Source organism: Symphalangus syndactylus, chromosome 7 (genome assembly GCF_028878055.3).
Source record: "Symphalangus syndactylus isolate Jambi chromosome 7, NHGRI_mSymSyn1-v2.1_pri, whole genome shotgun sequence".
NCBI lineage: Eukaryota > Metazoa > Chordata > Mammalia > Primates > Hylobatidae > Symphalangus > Symphalangus syndactylus.
This window is the reverse complement of record NC_072429.2, coordinates 85,849,890-85,871,673: the sequence shown is the minus strand read 5'-3', so window position 1 is coordinate 85,871,673 and position 21,784 is coordinate 85,849,890. Positions and strand designations below refer to the sequence as shown.

Here is a 21,784-nt window from a genome sequence, read left to right as displayed (position 1 = left end):
CAAAATAACTTTACTGTAAATTAAGGAAATATAGATACTGGCAGCAGGTTGATTTCACCACATTTCCTCCCTCCACCCTGTACTTTTTCAGATGTTTTGTTATTGACAGACTAGCTAGTAATTGATACAAGAAAATAAAGAATATTTTTGAGTTGGGATTTATTCCCATTAAGAATATAAATATCAACAATTAAGTTTATGCCATAAGCAATTAAATTATTGTCTATGAAAAAAGTTAAACTCTGAGATATTTGAAGTGATTTATTCTGAGCCAAGTATAAATGACTGTGGCACAAGGCAAAGTCTCAAGAGGTCTTAAGAACATGTGCCCAAGGTGGTTGAACTACAGCTTGATGTTATACATTTTAAGGAGACATAAAACCTCAATCATTACATGTAAGATGTGCATTGGTTCTATCTGGAAAGGTGGGACAACTTGAAGAGGGGCCTTCTAGGTCATAGGTGGATTCAAAGACATTCTGAGTGGCAATTAGTTGAAAGAGTTAAGCTATTATCTAAAGACCCGGAATCAATAGAAGAGGGTTAATTAATATAAAGGATCTGCATTAATATAAAGGGTTGTGGCTACCAAGGTTCTTATTATGCAGATGAAGCCTCCAGGTAGCAGGCTTCAGACATAATAGATGGTAAATGTTTCATATCAGACTTAAAAAGGTGCCAGATTCTTAGCTAATTTTCTCTTGTATCAGGAAAAAGACCTGGAAAGGCAAGGCGATTTTCTATAGCATACTGATTTTCCCCACAAGAGACAGCTTTTCAGGGCCATTTCAAAATATGTCAAAGAAATATATTTTGGGGTAAAATACTTCAATATCTTCCAGGGCCTGCCATCTGTCATGTTGGTATTTTATGGCTACAAAGAGTGTTTTGTCAGTCTTAAGGTCTCTGTTTTAACATTAATGCTGGTCAGTTGTGCCTGAATACCAAAAGCAAGAGGGTATAATGAGGAATGTCTGATCCCCCTGGCAATTATGTCCTCAACTAGTTTTTCAGGTTAACTTTGTAATGTTCTTGGCTAAGAGGAGGGGTCTATTCAGTTGGCTGGGGGCTTAGAATTTTATTTTTTATTTACATTCTCTACATATGCTTATTATCTCTGGTTCCCCAACTTACACAGTTACAAAGAGAGGTAGAACCATTGCCTTTTCCTATCTTACCAAGAAAATAAATGGTATTATTATAGCTTCCAAAATGATCACAAATAAGTATCATTTTGTTTTTTTAATAGGTACTGATATCCTATTACTTAAACTATTTTTTTATATAGGCACAAACTAAGAATTGAATCACTGTGTATTCCCTGCCCTTGTAATCTCACTCCTAGACCAAAGTAGTGAACCTATAATTATTTTTCCTGCGTTAGTATGTGACACCCTACTAGACACTTTCATTTTTATCCATTCAAAAATCTTCCATGGGCGGGGTGCAGTGGCTCACGCCTGTAATCTCAGCACTTTGGGAGGCCAAGGCGGGTGGATCACGAGGTCAGGAGATCAAGACAATCCTGGCTAACACGGTGAAACCCTGTCTCTACTAAAAATACAAAAAAAATTAGCCAGGTGTGGTGGTGGGCCCCTCTAGTCCCAGCTACTCGGAAGGCTGAGTCAGGAGAATGGCATGAACCTGGGAGGCAGAGCTTGCAGTGAGCCGAGATCGCGCCACTGCACTCCAGCCTGGGCGACAGAGCGAGACTCCTTCCCAAAAAAAAAAAAAAAAAAAAAAAAAAATCTTCCATGTACAGATTTTTGTGCTAAATGCTATTGTTAAGTATAAGATTCAAAGTCCATAATTTCAAGTAGTGTCTCAAATGAGTACAAACTCCTTCAACTGTAAATTCAAGATCCTCTTGAGAAATGAGATCAGGAAGTTGGCAGCAAAGATTGAAAGATACCTGCTCCATGACAATTTTTAGAGTCTTGAAGTTTTCTTTTTCCTCCACCCCCAGTGACCTCTGGGCTCAGAGTGAGGACATAGCAATTTAGTGGAGTAAACTTGAAACTTTCCCTAGCCCATCAACTGGGAGGACCCACAAAAAGTATCCAGCTAAACTGTATGAAAAGGGAACCACCCTGGAGAACTTCCTGGAGAGATGAATTGACCCTAAAAAGAGACTCAAGTGGTCACTGCCTGAAGCCAGGGATCAAGGGTACGGTATTAAAAAGCCCTCTAGGAGGCAACACCAGCTCCAGGGAACTGCAGGAGGGGCAACATCCTGAGAAAACGAGCCTACATTTGGACATCCAATCACAGAAGGTCCCGTTACAATTTTGCCTTTAATTCCCAGCCTCCTTCATTTCCTGACTGGAAAGAGCCAGAAAACCAAGCTAGTGAGTAAAAGACTATGCAAAGTAAGAAAGGGGAATAGACCAATTTAAACTATTCTTCCCACTGCTGGATTCTATGGCACAATAAGGCACAAGCTGAGTATAAAGCATGAAAGTTTGAAAATTTGATATAAAGACAGGACTGGAATTTGTAAAACCAAAAAGAGTGAGGTTATTCATTAATACCTAGGATCTGATTGAGATGCTAGGATCCAGGTATCATGGAAGAGTAATACTACACCACTTGTTTGAAAACTTTGGTGAAAAAAAAAATTACTATTTTATAATTTTACCCTCACTGGGCCCTGCTTGTTGAATATATTAATATATTTTTATCAGTTTTTTCCACATAATTCCAAAAGTATTTCAAAGAAAACTATTAACAAACTAGAAAGTTCTTTCAATAATTATTGAGAATCTTCAACTTAATAATTTGCTTTTATAATTTTTCTAAATTTAATTATAGCAAAAATAGATTTTAGTAAAATGTTTTATTGCAGATAGTAATATATGTTAAATATAGAAGTATATAAATATGAAATATAGAAGTGCATGTTTGTGTGTGTGTGTGTGTGTGTGTGTGTGTGTGTTTTGGCACAGACCATACTATATTTATGCTGAGATGTCTCTAAGAAATTTGAATTTATTATTATAATTTTAAAAGTTATAAAACTAATTGGAAAAAATAAAATTAATGAAAGATTTTAAAGCTACTTAGAAGCACTAAGTTGGTGATATTGTAAATAAATGTGTAATTTTTTATCTCTTTCCTTATATAATCAACTCTAATGAAAAAGCTTTCAGCTTCAATGTGTAAATCTATGTTGAGAAAAGTAAAACAAAAATTGTTTCACTGTACATTTATACTGCACTCATTTTTCGTCCAGTGTGTAGTAAAGAGTTAGAAAAGCAGATACTTGGAGCTTTAACAATTTTTATTCAGAACTATACATTATCTCATGAGAAATAAATTTGATCCTTGGATTAGCTGTTTTTCACCTTATGTTTGTTATACTCAAATGATGCCCATTAGTTTACCAAACCGTTGGAGGGTGAAACTGAAGAGTGAAAATGTTATAACTTTTTTCTTCTTCTTAGGTTTGGTTCTCTGTTACAACGCAATAAAAGGCAAACAATGGTTTTTTAAAAAGCCAAAAAAAAAGGAGAAAGAAAAATATAGCCCTTCATGTGTGCAAAACTACAAAACTCTCCCAGACACAAATCTTTGGAAATAGTAATTTTATTTGAAAAAGGCCCACTAAGTAAATACACAAAAAGGCAAATTTTTAAAATAGGGAAAGAGTAGCATGTTTCATAACAACAGCTAAACTCATAATTTCTACAGCGGACAGGGTTAGCAAGGATACTTTAAATTTTTAGCAATGTGAAATAAATTTATCAATAATCATATACTTGTCCTTCTGCAAACTTAAACAACAACAAAAACCACAGAGTTGCTGCAAGTTAAAATTGTCTGCCTTGATTTCTATCTTTTCATCTTTTCAAAATATTTTATTAAAGTAGAAAAAATACTGGATTTAGAGCTTAACTGCCCCTGCCAGCCAGCTAGCAATACAAATCCATCACTGGAGTACTGGTAGTCTCTGACATGCTGTATCAGTACCACTGATAAAATTTTAATGATGTTAAGCAGGCATTAGGTACTAGTAGAAGGGAATGTACTGGAAGGTACAATATCTCAGATGTTTGAGATATTGTAGAATGAGTATTTATAAGGACCATGGCATAGGAGGATTGCTGCTGGAGCTCTCAGTGCACTAAAGGAATACAATAAAAGGAAGAGGAAAATTAATCACCCATTTAAGATGAATGATCTAATCCAAGGGTTCTTTGGCAGCATATAAAGAAAATCTCATTTTCAACAGTTAGAGGGCAGAAAAATCTGAGAATCTGACTTGGTATATAAATAGGCAGGTAGGTAGATAGATAATTGGTAGGTAGGTAGGTAGACAGATACATAGATGATAGAGAGATAGATACGCACATAGATAGAAATATATTCATATTTATGTTCTCTGGAGCTCTGCTGTAGCAGTCTCAACCTCAGCAAGTATTTTTATTATTATTATTTTATGCTAAGGCTAGGGCCCTGATGGAGAAGAAGTGGAGCTCTAAATTTTTTTTTTTTTTTTTTTTTTGAGACAGAGTCTCGCTCTGTCACCCAGGCTGGAGTGCAGTGACGCAATCTCAGCTCACTGCAAGCTCCGCCTCCTGGGTTCACGCCATTCTCCTGCCTCAGCCTCTCCAAGTAGCTGGGACTACAGGCGCCCACCACCACGCCTGGCTAATTTTTTGTATTTTTAGTAGAGACGAGGTTTCACCGTGGTCTTGATCTCCTGACCTCGTGATCCGCCCACCTCGGCCTCCCAAAGTGCTGGGATTACAAGTGTGAGCCACCGTACCCAGCCGTGGAGCTCTAAAATTTGAGATAGTGACATTAAAGCCTTGATACATAAAATGTCATCATGGTCACCTGTTACAGAGAATAAATAGGCAGAATTCCTAAAAAGTAGAGTATTGGTTCAGGTCTGTTTCCCAGTGGCTTCACTGGGTCCATAATCCTACCCCACGGGCAATATCCATGGTCCCTAAAAGCATAATTTAAATGGATACTTGGCAGTGGGTAGAGTTTCCACATTGGTTTCTTGGCCTGTGCAGTAAGAGCTATCACAGTAGATTAAGTGGAAGCCTCTGAAACTTCTCTCTATCCTTTTCCCCACTCTGGCCAAGAAAGGAAATTGAAAACAATATCACATCTCAGGTGGAATGCCAGAAATTAGTACTGCTCCTACAGACCTAAAGCAGAAGGCAGGTCTGGTGATTCCCATCATATCCCCATTTAATACATGAGTTTGAACATTAAAAAAAAAAATGGATCTTTGAAGCCTGGATTCAACTACTAGAAATTCAATCAAGAAACAGCCCTAATTATAGCTGTTGTGCTAAACATGGCATATTTGCGAGAGCAGACGAAAATAGCATTAGGTCCATTATATGTGGTCACTGACATGGCAAATGCATTGTTTTCCATCCCTAACAAGAAGACAATCAGAAACATCATTCATTCATGTGAGATGAATAATATACTTTTATAGGCTTGTTTATTTTTATCCTTGTCATTCTTTCTGGGTATGATCCATGCTTACTTCTCTTGAACGTGATATTAGTTCTGGATTTTTCTGATTGTACCCCATAACGCTAAATAATTTGGTTTTAATTGGTTATTTGACTCTTTTCTACTCTGGACATCTTGATCACCCTAAAATGAGAACTGACTATCAGCCACAATTCTAGTCAATTCAGACCTCTATCCCATGTGGAGTATCTGGAGATTCAGAAAGATATGGAAGTTTTAATTTTTGACCAGCTAATAGTCTTGAAATATTATATAGATGCAAAAGATTTTCCTCAATTAAGAATTTCTTTTTTTTTTTTTTTTTTTTTTGAGACCGAGTTTTGCTCTTGTGGCCCAGGCTAGAGCGCAGTGGCACACTCTCGGCTCACTGCAATCTCTAAAGCAATGGCAAAAAAAGCCAAAATTGATGAATGGGATCTAATTAAACTAAAGAGTTTCTGCACAGCAAAAGAAAATACCATCAGAGTGAACAGGCAACCTACAAAATGGGAGAATATTTTTGCAACCTACTCATCTGACAAAGGGCTAATTATCCAGAATCTACAATGAACTGAAACAAATTTACAAGAAAAAAAAACCCCCATCAAAAAGTAGGCGAAGGATATGAACAGACACTTCTCAAAAGAAGACATTTATGCAGCCAAAAGACATGCAAAAATGCTCACCATCACTCGCCATCAGAGAAATGCAAATCAAAACCACAATGAGATACCATCTCACACCAGTTAGAATGGTGATCATTAAAAAGTCAGGAAACAACAGGTGCTGTAGAGGATGTGGAGAAATAGGAACATTTTTACACTGTTGGTGGGACTGTAAACTAGTTCAACCATTGTGGAAGTCAGTGTGGCGATTCCTCAAGGATCTAGAACTAAAAACACCATTTGACCCAGCCATCCCATTACTGGGTATATACCCAAAGGACTATAAATCATGCTGCTATAAAGACACATGCACACGTATGTTTATTGCGGCACTATTCACAATAGCAAAGACTTGGAACCAACCCAAATGTCCAACAACGATAGACTGGATTAAGAAAATGTGGCACACGTACACCGTGGAATACTATGCAGCCATAAAAAATGATGAGTTCATGTCCTTTGTAGGGACGTGGATGAAACTGGAAACCATCATTCTCAGTAAACTATCACAAGGACAAAAAACCAAACACCGCATGTTCTCACTCATAGGTGGGAACTGAACAATGAGAACACATGGACACAGGAAGGGGAACATCACACTCTCGGGACTGTTGTTGGGTGCAGGGAGGGGGGAGATACAGCATTAGGAGATATAACTAATGGTAAATGATGAGTTAATGGGTGTAGCACACCAACATGGCACATGGATACATATGTAACAAACCTGCACATTGTGCACATGTACCCTAAAACTTAAAGTATAATAATAATAAAATAAAAAAATAAAATAAATAATTTCTGATTGTAATGAAATTAACTAATTTACTATCTTAGCATTGCTCTTGAGACAAACATAATAAACACACATTCTTGACTTGATTTAAAGGTCTTTCATAATCAATTAGTCTTCCTATCTCTCCCTCCTCAAATCACCTATTCCCTCTCACTTATCTGAAACGACTATTAACCTTCTTTCAGGGATCTAGCCACATCAACCTTGTCTGTTATCAAATACACCACACAAACCCTGACAGTGGTCAGGATGCTGTGGAAGGCATCCTTTATCAAAAATGTTTAATCAAATGTCAGTATTAATAATATTTATATTTTAAAGGCTATATTATCTTAAATATTTCAGGACTCTAAATATATTGGATCTTAATGTCTGGAAGAGATAAAGTTTTACAAAAGACCGTTACCTAGTTTCTTGTGGAAAAAGCAAATACTCATCTCTTACCATTGAGTCATATGAAGGTAGGTACATCTCAGCAAGTGTAGAGTTTTTGAATTCTTCACTCCAAATGAAGCTGTGGAAATTCTGAGGTATGAATGAGACTGGTGAATCACTTCCTTCAATCAGATTTTTATACACGTTTGTTTGAGGTCGAGCTAGGCCTTTCAGTATCACATAAAATCCATCATTTGCAACCACTGAAAAAAACAAAGCCAAAAAATATATACTGTATGCTCAGGCTCCTTGATATAGGTATGACTAATACATATATTACACTTATGGTACTTTCAACATATTTCTTTCAGTGTATACTGTAACAGTAAATTTAATGAATAGGCATTTTCAAATAGTTTACTCAAGTAACAAGAATAACAAAGGCATGTTTATACATTTGGAGTATTCTTTTCAGACAATTACATATAGTAGCTATCCTCTCACAGAACTGATGGGTTCTAGTGGAAGAAAACATGGTTACATATAATTATTAATAGATTTGAGACATTGTGAGAAAAATGGGACCAGAAAAGCCCTTAAATGTTTTTTAATGTTTATGACCCTCCCATACACAAAATGCCATTTTTCCTATTTTATATAAATAACAATATATATCTACCCTTAATTTTCATTTATCTTTGCTCTGGAAATGATGACAATCACTTATAGAACTTAATAATGGAGACAGTTTGGAGAGGGTGGCTGATTATTACTAGAGTTTTCCCCATATCTGTCCTACTCCATAACATAAATCTCTAAAAACTGTCACCCAACCCCAATTCCTAAAGTTAAACTGTGTGCCTGTAGGTCTGAAAGACATACTCATTTGTGAATATTTCTAATGCAACTTAAATTAATTCCAGTTCTTCTGAAGCCTTTGAAGAATAAGGGGGTAAGAATGGGATGGTGTCTTTCTCCATTTCTTATTTACATTACTTCATAAGATTGAAGCAAATTACTCAAGTGCTGTCAGGAGATATTTTCTTACACTTTGCTTATGAACTTGAAAGAAATAGAAACTTTACAAATTGCATTTTCAGGGCCAATCATTTTTTTAAATGTCCTAAAAGTCATCAAATGCTTGCCATGTCTGCTTTTTTTCTGAGTGCTTATTAGTGTGACTTTCTTAGTCACAATTCATACACAGTGACCATGGGAGAGTGATTTTCATGCTTCTTTAAAGCAAAGGTTGTTCTTGCTTGGATGTCTGAGCTTAAACTAGACCTCCTTCTAGGCAACACAATACAAGCATATCTTGTTTTACTGTGCTTTGCTTTTCAGTGCTTCACAGATATGGCATTTTTTACACATCAAAGATTTGTGCAACTTTGCATCTAGCAAGTCTATCAGCACCATTTTTCCAATAGCATGTGCTCACTTTGTGTTTCTGTGTCACATTTTGGTAATTCTCACAATATTTCAAACTTTTTCATTATTATTATATCTGTTGTGATCTGTGATCAGTGATCGTTGATGTTACCATTGATGTAATTGTTTTGGGCACCACAAACTATACACATAAAAGATAATGAACTTAATTGGTAAATGTTGTGTGTGTTTGGACTGCCCTATTCAATGGCTGTTTCCCCATCTCTCTCCCTGTCCTCAGGCCTTTCTACTCCCTGAAACACAACAATGTTAAAATTAGGCCAACTAATAGCTCTAAAATGTCCTCTAAGTGTTCAAGTCAAAGGAAGAGTCATGCGTCTCTTACTTTGAATCAACAGCTGGAAATTATTAAGCTCAGTAAGGAAGGCTCGTTGAAAGATGAAATATGCTGAATACTACGCCTTTTACACCAAATAGTAAGACAAGCTGTGAACACAAAGGAACAGTTTTTGTAGAAATTTAAAAGTGCTACTCCAGTGAACACACTAAGGAAGCAAAACAGCCTCATTGCTATACTGAGAAAGTTTTAGTGGTCTGGATAGATGAAACCAGCCACAACATTCTCTTAAACGAAACCTAATCCAGAGCAAGGCCCTATTTCCGTTCAATTTCATCAAAGTTAAGAGAGGGTGAGGAAGCTCCAGACAAAAAGCTGAGAGCTAGCAGAGTTAGGTTCATGAGGTTTAAAGGTAGAAGACCTATCTATAACACAGAAGTGCAAGGTGAAACAGCAAGTGCTGATGTAGTAGTTGCGTCAAGTTATCCAGAAGGCTAGCTGAGGTCATTGATAAAGGTGGTTACACTAAACAGATTTTCAATGTAGATGAAACAGCATTCTATTGTAAGAAGATGCCATCTAGCACTTTTATAGCTAAAAGAGAGAAGAAGTCAATTCCTGGCTTCAAAGTTTCAAAGGAGAGGTTGATGATGATATACAGCTGGTGATGGTGACATGCAGGTCAGCTGACTGTGACATGCAGCTGGTGACATTAAGTTGAAGCCACTACTCCTTTACCATCCCCAAAATTCTAGGGCCCTTAACAATTATGTTAAATCTACTCTGCCTGTTCTCTATAAATGGAACAATCAAGCCTAGATGACAACACATCTTTTTACAGCATTCTATAATGAATATTTGAAGCCCACTGTTGAGATCAACTACTCAGAAAAAAGACTTCTTTCAAAATACTACTGCTCATTGACAATGCATCTGGTCACCCAAGAACTCTGATGGAATTGTGTAAGTAGATAAATATTTTTTTCCTGCCTGCTAACACAACATTCATTCTGCAACCTATCAATCAAGGGTAATTTCAACTTTTAAGTTTTATTATTTAAGAAATACATTTCATAAGTCTATAGCTACCATAGATATAATTATTCTGATGAATCTGGGCAAAGTAAACTGAACCTTCTGGAAAACATTCATTATTCTATATGCCATTAAGAACATTTGTGATTCATGAGAGGAGGTCAAAATATCAACACTAACAGGAGTTTGGAAAAGTTGATTCCAACCCTCAAGGATGACTTTGAGGGGTTCAAGGCTTTGGTGGAGGAGGAAACTGCAGATGTGGTGGAAACAGCAAGATAACTAGAATTAAAAGTGGAGCTTACTTACAGATGTGCCTGAATTGCTGCAATCTCATGGTAAAACTTAAACCAAATAAGGAGTTGCTTCTTATGGATGAACAAAGAAAGCAATTTCTTTAGATGAAATCTACTTTTGATGAGTAGGTTGTGAACACTGAATTTTAAAAAAGATTTCGAATGTAACATAAACTTAGTTGATAAAGCAGTTGGCAGGGTTTGAGAGAACTGACTCAAATTTTGAAATGTTTTGTGGGCAAAATGCTATCAAACAGCATTACATCCTACAGATATGTCTTTTGTAAAAGGAAGAGTCAATTGATGCAGAAAACTTCATTGCTATCTTCTTAAGAAATTGCCACAGCCAAACTGGGCATGGTGTTGTGTGCCTGAAGTCCCAGCTACTTGGGAGACTGAGGTGGGAAAATCACTTGAGCCCAGGAGTTCAAGTTCAGCCTTGGCAAAAACAACAAGACTCTATCTCTAAAAGCAGAGAGAGAGAGAGAATTTGCTGCAACCACCCATATCTTCAGCAACCTCCAGCCTCCATAGCCAGCAGCCATCAACATTGAGGCAAGACCCTCCACTAGAAAAAGATTAGGATTCACTGAAGGTTCACAGAGTCATTAGTATTTTTTAGCAATTAAGTATTTTAAATTGAGGTATATATATTTTTAAACATAATGCAATCACATGCTTAATAGACTACATGATAATGCAAACATAACTTTTATATGCACTGGGAAACCAAAAAATGTGTGTGACTCATGTTATCGTGATATTCATTTTGTTGCAGTGCTTTGGAACTAAACCTGAAATTTCTCTGAGGAATGCCTGTAAAATAAATGGATCAAATGCTAGTCTAGGAGGCAGGAGAATGACAGATTTTTAGTCCCAGTGCTACGTTCATTGTGTAATTATGGGAAAATCATATATCCTAGGATCAACATCCGGATCAAAGATTGTCATGCTAAGTTATCGACACGTATTTTAAATGTATTATTTTGTCAATTATTCACTGAATGTAATAATTTTATGTTGTTGTAGTTACTATTAAAGGGTTTAAATGAATTTAAAACTAATATACATAACAAAATTTTACCAATGCAAAGATTATCTTAAAAGTTTTGGCCAATTTAAATTAGTGAAATTTTAAAGATGTAGATGAAAAAGACTGTTTCTAATAATAATAATTAAATTAGTTAATAATAATGTTAAAAACCTCATATTACATACTATTACTTCGGAAAAACTGTGTTTAATTTTAAAAGCATAAATATTCAAACATCTCACATGAATTTCTTTTTTAGTTTCTTCATCATAGTTCAGATTATTTCTTTCATCATCCAACACATTTCTCTGAAACCATTAACTTTACTCAAGTTGGTTTGGGATACAGAATATTTGCATTCTAATGTAAAGAAGTCCCTGAAATTGGATCGCAAGCTACAAGTACTGTAATCATTTGCACAACATTGACAAGTATTTACATAATGTTTTTTAGCTATTTTTTAATTTTGTAAAATGCTTAATTTATTGCTAAAAATGCTTTTACAAAATTAAACTTACTGAAAAGGCACAAGAAAAAATAAGAATCACCCATACTTATACAAATCAGAATTTTTGAATAAGTGCATTTATTTGGAAACAGAAGAGGGAGACTGCAATAACCAAAAGTTTAAAAACTGAAAGAATCAAATATTGGCATAGATGAGAAACATCTAGAATTCTCACACATTGTTACTGGGAGTATAAATTATACAATTGCTCTGTAAAAATATCTGGCAGTTTTTTATAAAATGAAACATACATCTAACCTATGTCTCAGTAATTCAGTTCTTAGGTATTTGCTCAGGAGGAATGAAAGTAGATGTCCAAAAAGCACTTGTACAAGGATGTTACTAGCAGCTTTATCATAATAGCTGAACTCTATAAAAATCTCAGGTGTCCATCTGGAAGAAAATGTGTAAAGAAGCTCTTGTATATACATGCAATGGAATACTACTCAGCTATGAAAAGGAATGAACTATTGATTCATACAACATGGATAAATCTCAGAAGCATTATGTTGATTGGAATAAAGATTTCACAAAAGGGTACATGCTGTCTGACTTCATTATAAAGTTTTAAATGATTCATGTGAATCTAATTCATAGTGAGAATACAAAAAACGAAATAGAGAGCCATTGCCCCTATGGGACAGACAAGAGACTGACTGGGAAGAAATATAAAGAGAACTTTTAGGGTGATGGTAAAGTTCTATATCTTGCTAGGGATCTGGGATACAGTATTTGTGTAAACTCATCAAATGATACATTTAAGGTATACATATGCACATCACTGTATATAAATTTTGCCTTAAAAAATAAAGTGTCAAACAAATATTGAATCCTAGATACACTCTGAAGTGTTTAGGGGTGAAATGTCCTGATGCTATGATATGTCAATTAAATGGAAGCTTATGCAAATATAGTGCAGAAAAAAACTAGAGAAAAAAAATTAGTGTTCACAAGATGACAGCAAATATTGTTTGACTCTTTCTTTGTTTTGAACATTTTATTATATGAGAGACACTGTTCTAAACATATTATAAACTTATGAGTCAGGCACTATGATTGTTTCAACTTTACAACTGAGGAAACTGAAAGCAGGGAAAAATTAAACATCCTTCCCAAGCTTGATGAGCTAGTAGTGGTAGAGCTAGTATTTGAAGACACCCAGTGGCAGTTCCACATGACTATACTAGTCTTTGTAATTTGACATAGAATTCTTTCTTCCCCTCCCCTCCCCTCTCTGTCTCATTCTTGAAATATATTGCTAGAGGTAGTGTGTCAATTATGATAAAGTAAGACTATAATGTGTTATTTAGCATGTGACATTTTCAGTTAAAAAATATATTACAAAAGAATATATGTTCATTTAAAAAGTTTAAAATAAAAGTAAATATGTCTGCCTATGAATACATGTTTATGATATGAACATTTTAATACAAAAACAAGTCTAGAAAGAGATTTGGTAGTATTAGTTACGTGTTCATAAGACAATGACTTATGTGGCACCTCCCCTACTCTCTCTTCCTTCAGCTCTCAGCCATATGAAGCCCTGGCTCCCATTTCGCCTTCTGCCATGAATGTAAGTTTCCTGAGACTTTAAAAACAAGTCTCTCTTTAAACAGACTTATAAAAAAAGACATTGTTAATTATTGAGCAAAATAATAGTGCTTGATTAGAACTGTAAGTATACCTTTCACTAGATATTCTCCATAAAATAAAAGTTAATGTTTTCAGATCTTAATGACAAATGGGTTGACTGGCTATTCCTAAATAAATGACTCCTTAAGAAGCAACCTCTTAATCTAGATTTCTTAAATCTAGAAACAGCTATTCCTGTTACTCATATATACCAAACATGCCATGAAGAGTAAATATCACGTACCAAGCATGAAATATTTGTCATGCACTGTGCTAGGTGTTCTAACAGTAATTATTCCAATAACCCAGAAAACCATACATTGTCAGTGCATATTTCAGATGAAGAAACCAAGGCTCAGAATGATAAAATAACTTGTCAAAAGTTACAAAGTATATTAATTTCTGGAAGTTTTCAAATGTGTTCTAACATCTGAAGGACACACACACACATACAAACATACACATATGAGTGCTCTGTGTGTGTGCTGTATGTGCATATTTAAGTAGTTATGTATATATATAAAATGTATATATAGATAAATCTATACCTACAAATGTATGTTAGTTTTATAGATCTTATAAACAACCTCAATGAGTATTAAAAGAATTCTTACCATTAGATATGGTTTGGATCTGTGTCCCTGCCCAAATCTCCTGTCGAATTGTAATCCCCAATGTTGGAGATGAGGCCTCGGTGGGAGGTGATTAGATCATGGGGGTGAATCATTCATGAATGGTTTAGCACCATCCTCTCAATGCTGTTCTAGTGATAGATTTCTCATGAAATCCCATTGTTTAAAAGTATGTGGCACCTCCCTCTTCTCTCTGTTCCTCCTGCTCTCAGCTATATAAAGTCTTGACTCCCATTTTGCCTTCTGCCATGATTGTTAGTTTCCTGAGGCCTCCCCAGAAGTTAAGCAGATGCCAGCATCATGGCTCCTATACACACTGTGGTACCATGAGGCAATTAAACCTCTTTTCTTTATAAATTACCCAGTCTCAGGTATTCCTTTACAGCAGTGTGAAAACGGACTAATACATTATTTGTAAGAGAGTTCAGAAATTGACCCTCAATTATTTCCTTAAATTAATATAGTTGGCATATTCATAAATCTACCAAAATTATTTGAGAAGGAATTTGAAAATAAAAGTTTTTTTTTAAATTTCAGACATATATGCAGAGTGAGATGAAATTTTAGGTGACTTCTGCATAGATGTACTAGGGGAGAATAAAAAAGGAAAAGGATCCTTATTCAAACAAAAAATTTAACATTGTAAATGGAGTTAAAATGAAGAGTTCAGAGAAAAGTATAAAATTTAGCTGAAACTGAATTTACAAAAGCTTCTCAAAATAGAATTCAAAGAATATTTGACATAGTCCCAAAATTTATAGACAAATTATTTAAATACTATAAAAATTGTCTAAAAAGATTACTATCTAGTTAAGCTCTCAAAGAACAATTAAAATATTACTAACAGAGTACAAAGTGGTGTTAAATGTATGAATTGTGAGGAAAGAGACATTTGCTAATAATGTAAGATAAATATAAGCATTTGAAATTTTCAACCTGTGAAAAGAAACAAATAGCATGGATTCTTTATTCAAATATTCAAAATACATAAAACGATTTCATATATTTTAAAAAAATACAAACATTTAAGAAAAATCAGACAATAAGGAAACAATACTGATTTCCAGCCCATTAAATAATGATTCCCAGACTTTGCAAAAGTAGTTTATCAAAATCAAGTTGGTTAGGAATAAGTTTCATAAAAGTATTTATATATCTAGTTTCTATTACATGAAAAATCAAAGAACTATTCTTATAAGGACTTGAGAAACCCCTAATGCAGGACCCCATATTTGAAAATAGCTCTTAACTATACTTCTATTAATGAACAAAAGGCATTAAAAAGAATTAAAAATACTAGTTAGAGAAAGCTTAATCATTTTGATAGTGACTTTTTGAAAGGTTAAAGGCCAATTACAAAGTTTGATTAAAGCAAACATGATTGTGAATCTTGATAAAGATTTCCCACTCTCTGGTACAAAGACCTTCAGCTGAAATCAGCCATTCTAGAAGGAATTAAAAGTTTCAAGGAACCGTAATTGGATGAATAAGGTCATATTGTCAGTGGTGAATCCCTCCTTGCCCTATAAAATTTAGTTTAAGTGTTATCTGCCTACCAGGGAAGCCTTTTCTGACCTCAGCCCTGCCCCCATCCAGCCTAATTAACAGGCCTCCTCTGGGATCTTTCTTCACAGAATTTTTGCCATGACACTCTGTTTTCAGTCTCTGCCAATAGACTGTAACCTCTTGAGAGAAGAAACTGACTGCTCTCTTTATCTCCAGCTCATATCACACAGCCTAGATAATTTTAGGCATTTAGCAAAAACACTCGTCGAATAAATGAAAGCTTAATTAATGATCCCCTATAGTATTTCTCTTCAAAGAATTTTATAAAATATTTGAAGATCAACTCTTTTTTTTTTCCTTAGAATTCTGTCTATTGAGGAATAAGATAAAACTCTATGATGCACAATTTTCTTATTAGGCCCTTAGATGGAAGCCTAGGAAAAATATAAGAAAGTTATATAAATTTTAAGCCAGATGGATTACTTTATGGAATTTCTTTATAAGGTCGAAATAATTGCAGAGATAAGATAACAAAGCCATAAAACGGCCTTTTCATAGCTTTTATTATATTAAAGAATCTTTGGAAATGGGATTATTTTGCATAGGTCCAATTTTTCCTCTTCTAAGGTACCAGGAATAGTTATTTTAAGACACGAGTCTAATAACCTTGCTTAGAATAATGCAATAACTTGTAGAAGACAATATGCAAATAAAACTAGATATTTATTTCGAGATTAAAAAAGCAAATATGTAAATATTATACAGCTATCTGGAAAGGATGTAAAGAAATTTATTTCATTTTATTTTGAGCTCAGAGCTTCTATCGAAATGGCCTTCAAATATTGATACTCTCTGTTCCAAAATAAAAATAAATACTCTTCTGGTACTGTGAAAATTACAAAGTATATAATTATAAGAGGCATTACAAGGCAAACATCCATAAATGAGTACATAAAATGATATGAAGGTCTGAAGAAGAAATAAATTGTGTCTGATGGGAAATATATGGAATGACTTTATGAAAAAGAAGCATTTATGATGAATCTTAAATGTAGATACAACTTTGATTGACAGATATGGAAGGAAAAATATTTGTATAGTAGGAAATCAAATGAACAAGACCAGAAGCAGGTAACATGGAGTACTTGATGGTCTTCAATCAAGCTAGGAAGGTTGATAAAGAACAGTGAATTACCCAGTTTGTCAGAAGCACAGTACAGGAAAAAGTATTTTAAAGAATTCACTTAAAAGCAGGTTAGGACATACTTAGGAGAGCACTGGAAATTGGAATTATGTTTTAAATAACAAATTACAGAATGTTCAATTAGAATAAAAGTAATGCTAATTTTTAAAATGAGGTATGACTGGCTCAAAATGGCTGACTAGAAGCATCTCATAGACAACTTATCCACTTATAAGAACCAAAATACTACACGAGAAAACCATACCTCAAATCGATTATCCAAGAGAGAACACTGGAGTTTAACAGAACAGTGACAAGAAACACCAAAAATAAGGATGGAGAAAGAAAAGGGGCAGCCTGCTTGGCCAGGACAGCCAGAGCCAGGAGTGACTCCCGAGTATGGGGAGAGGGTGATTTTCAACATTTAAATTACCAAAGCCTTAAAATTTAGAATGCAGCAATAGTGGCATTCTCATGTAACACTGGGATAATACATTTCTGATCATTTGTAGACAACTATCAAGAGATATTAAAATAGACCCATGTTTTGATTCATTACTTTTAACTTTAGAAATCTGTCATAAACAAATAATCTGAAATACAAGTAAAAGTTACTGTAAGTATATATTCAGGACTACAATATTCATGATAGGAAAATATGTACAACCTTTTTAAAAAGATTGATCAAGTATAACGTTATCTGTATGACAAAAATATGCAGTTATTCAAGAGTGGTATTTGCAGAAATATTAGCAGTTCAGTTATGTGAATGTTGAGCTGAGGTAAGGGCTAAAAACCTATGAATTTGAAAATCAGAAGCATATACATTAAAGTTGAATCACAGCAATGAATTAAAGCTCTTATCAAAAAAATAGAAAAAGAAAAAAAACTTGGACAGTTACGGGAGGTTCCAGGAGAACTCTTGTAAGGGACAGAAAGAGAGTGAAGTTGCAGAGACAATGAATCAAATTGTTCATAAAGGACCTTTGTCAGATGCTGGTCTTCTTCTGGGCTTGTTCTGCCTAAAAGGATATCACTAAATCATCCTGGCTTGAGGTGACTGGTCAGAGGACTATTGGTAAGGCAAACTATGAACATTGCAAACTTTTAAAATCGATCCTCTCAATGAAGCCAATTACAGAGGGAATAAACACGGAAATCAAAAATTGAGAATGCATCATATTCATAGCATTAAGTTACTTTCAAAATAGTTAAATATTATTGGAGATTGCATAAAGGAAGAATTTATAATTTTATAATACACAAATGATTGTAACAACCTATTAATTATTAATCCTTTAAAAAATCACTAAAACATTTTCAAAAACGTTATTTTGCTTAACTTTAAAAGTTTATTCCCAAAGTTTATAGGAATTTATGATAATTAAACCTCTTTATTGCCTATTGTTTTTTAGTATAATAATATGAATTTTTTAGACTTGTAAAGTATATGAACCAGTGAATGGACATCTATTAAGATACTAGTCAAAATATTAAAAAATATGTGAAGGGTACCCAAAATATAGTTAACTCTTGTTATTCCTTTAAGTGATTGTATAAGCATGTGACTATTTTAACATTGTTTGGTTCAAAAGTAATGTAGATATGCCTGATTCCAAACAGTAAGCATGAACAATAAATATTGAACGGTTTAGAAACTGTTTCTTATTTAATATAATTATGAATTTCAGTTGTTCATGACTTGTCCATCCAACTGTTCAGCTAAGCTCCAAGTCTGTATTTAGTATTTTATCACTTGCTGATCATCACTGTGTACTTAGAGTTACTATAGGAGTATTCTGGCTATATATATGCATATATATTCTGGCTATATATACATATATATGGTCTTTAGACATCCTGTCATTAGGATGTATTCATTGATTTGTGGTTAAGTTGAAGGTATAATTTGTCTTGAAGGGTATTTAAGTATTTCAAGACCACACTGTTATCAGTAAGACTTTACACATCTCTGTGTAATCACGTCCACATGTAGAGGACCTATGTGCTGATGAGAGTCTGTTTTCATTTATGTCCCACATTTTCTTCAAGTTCAGTCACATTCATCCTTACCTTTTGTAATACTTATTACAATAAGTATTTTGTAGTTTTCAAGTTATTCTTCCAAGATTTGAAGTACTTACTGAATTTGTGTTTTTATAATTGAAGTAATGAAAATGCTTTTTGATTTATATTTAGATATTTAAGACAGTTATCAAATGACACATGTATGTCTAAGCCTCGTGTACCAACTTGAAGTCAGATTTAAAAATATATACAGATTGTTATTTTTTTATAATTTCTTGAAATATTTTACATTTACATTAAAAATTTCCAGAGAAGGAAAACAGTTTCTTATTATGCATAACAATACATATTAAAATCAAAGTCTTTGACTTTTTTCAGTGAAGGATTTCATTTGTTATCTAAAAGGATTTATTTTATGAGTGCACAAAAATATAGATAATATTGTTTAAAAAGTTAATGAAATATAATGAAGATAAACATAGGAAAAACTGATGAAGGCAAGAATAATATTAAATTACAAAACATATTCTGTGAAATTCTATATATTTGCAAGGAGGTAACACTGGATACAAGGACAATTTTCGCTCCATTTTCCTTATTTTTAAAACATTTCAATCTTTTAAAATTTATATCAAAACAATATCATATATATTTAAAATCAAATAGTTTTTAAAGGCTTTCTAACAGCCAACATACAAGAGGAAATATGATCAGTTACAGGATTTAGTAACTATAAACAGTCTTAATAACATTGAATATATTTCTCCCAAAAGTTTACACTTCAGTATAAACATAACTAAGATTTCACAAAAGTAATTAATGGAATACCCTTTACCAGGCATAATAGACTTTTCTAAGAATTTAAAAATCACTTTTACACGGGAAGGCCAAAAGAATGGCACTGTGATATGTGGCCATAGAATTCAGCATTATAATTGAATGATAATCATTAGTTTATCTGGAAGAATGCATGAACTACATCTATTTCAGATTATCATCTAGCAATAAATATTTTGTTCCTGAATGCACTTTAGATCAGTACTTTGTATTAAAGGTTACATTGTTGGAAATTACCTCCAATGCTAGTTAATGCATAGATTCACCTATCAACTATTTTTTGAGTAACTATTATGTCTAACCACTGCAGATTAAGTTATGTTTCAGATCAAGAGCATGGGTGTGTTAGAGTCAGCCCTGCTCAGAGTGGGGAGGAGCAAATAGCTTTGGGATACTGAAGAAGCCCCCACATGTCTGAAAAAAGTATTATGGTTCTTACACCCATAGGTATTTGGGTGGAAGAGCTAAGAATTTTTTTACCTCTAAAAATAAACGGAAGCACCTACAACACCAAAAGAAGGTGTTTTTTCTGACTCCAAGTTATATACCATCAAGCTTTTAAAATTTGCTACGAAACGCCCTTCTACTAAAACAAACAAAAATCTCAGAAAGGTCTTTTAAAATTTGTTTAAATATGAATTCTTAAGAAATATAAAGTCCAGGTGGTTTCTCCACTTTTTACTGATTTTAAAATACATCCCTGAATAACCAGATGAACTGGCTTTTCAAGATTTCTAGTATAAGCCAGTCAATCTTGAGAATAATCTACAAAAACAATAATATGAGCTTTAGAATTGGTTTCTCCATTCTTTCTGATAATATCATGAATAGTTGACTTTTAAAGTCAAACTTTTTTTCTCTCCAGTGAAAGTTATTTTAACTTACTTCAGACATTAACATTTAACAGTCCCCGTGGCTATTAAAAAAAATAAAATAAAAAAATCTACCTTAAAATACACCAGTAATTTTTATGCAATCTTATTTCTTCCATGTTTGTTGTCTAGATTAGATTTTGATTGAAGTATATAATGACTCACAATATTTTTCTGAAATCATCACTGCGATTCTAATATTAAGTCATACCACATTTTAATCCTAAATGTATCGATTTTACTAAATCTCCAATTTCATGGGGATAAAACTGTATCCCCTTATGGGTACAAAACTGAGTGACAATTTGATTCATTTTCCCATAAAATACAAGATTTTTTAGCCAATACATCTTATTAGTAGTTTATTTTACATCTTCTTTTGACTTTTGGTCTATTTATAATGTGCCATATAATCACATTTTTCAATGCTCTATTTTAAGTTTTAAAATAAACACATATTTATTCTTTTCCTTTGCCATTAAAAAATCATCTTAACTCTCTTATTGGTGTCACTTTTATAAAAAAAAGTATATTTTGCAGACATTTAAAAGATTAAAATTTACATTGAACATTAAATTCAGGCCAGTGCCATAAAAAGGACATATTACATCAAGAGCCATTCTCCTGATAACAGATAACAGGGAGAGAATTAGCATCACCATGCAAGGCTGTTCTCACACTAGAAAAGATCATAAAAGCAATGGCACTGATTTCTATAAGCCAGTATTTCAGCAAAGATATTTTAGATTATCCACCAAAACCTGCATCAATTAATGTCACATATTATTCTAGTGAAGGCTCTTTGATGAAGCATGTTAACAAACATGGTTCCTAGATACTGTAGTTTAATTTTATTCATGGAAAAATGTAATTCATAGAAAAGGGTAAAATAAAGCTAAAGGTTGGCTTCAGAAGACCCAGACTCAAAAGGCTTGGTTCTACCCTTCACTGGTGTGGAACTAGTAAGATTTTGAAACTCAGAGTCCTCAAACATAAGAAAGGGACAGTGAGCGCTATCCTTCACAGCTGAGAGGACTGTCTATCAAAGGATTAATGGTAGTAAAAGGAATGTACACATCATAAAATACTGTTACTCTAATATAAGAGATTATAGAAAATCTATAAGAAATAAATTTCCTTCTCATATGACAGAATTCCACACAGTGTGTTATGCAAAGGTGC

The 21,784-nt window shown here is 33.8% G+C and overlaps 1 protein-coding gene and 1 long non-coding RNA gene across 8 annotated transcripts in view; one reads left to right on the top strand and one right to left on the bottom strand.

The window, feature by feature from the left end:
• The window catches only part of CNBD1 (cyclic nucleotide binding domain containing 1), a 757,690-nt gene that overhangs the window by 380,214 nt on the left and 355,692 nt on the right, over nucleotides 1-21,784 (bottom strand). For all 7 annotated transcript variants that reach the window (XM_055286700.2, XM_055286699.2, XM_055286698.2 and 4 more), the window contains exon 6: nucleotides 7,384-7,577. In XM_055286700.2, the coding sequence (XP_055142675.1) occupies nucleotides 7,384-7,577 (194 nt within the window). The remainder of the gene's footprint in view (nucleotides 1-7,383; nucleotides 7,578-21,784) is intronic.
• The window catches only part of LOC129486581 (uncharacterized), a 66,789-nt gene continuing 54,785 nt past the window's right edge, over nucleotides 9,781-21,784 (top strand). Inside the window, exons 1-2 of the long non-coding RNA XR_008659023.2 lie at nucleotides 9,781-10,003; nucleotides 13,437-13,485. This is a non-coding gene — a long non-coding RNA (uncharacterized lncRNA). The remainder of the gene's footprint in view (nucleotides 10,004-13,436; nucleotides 13,486-21,784) is intronic.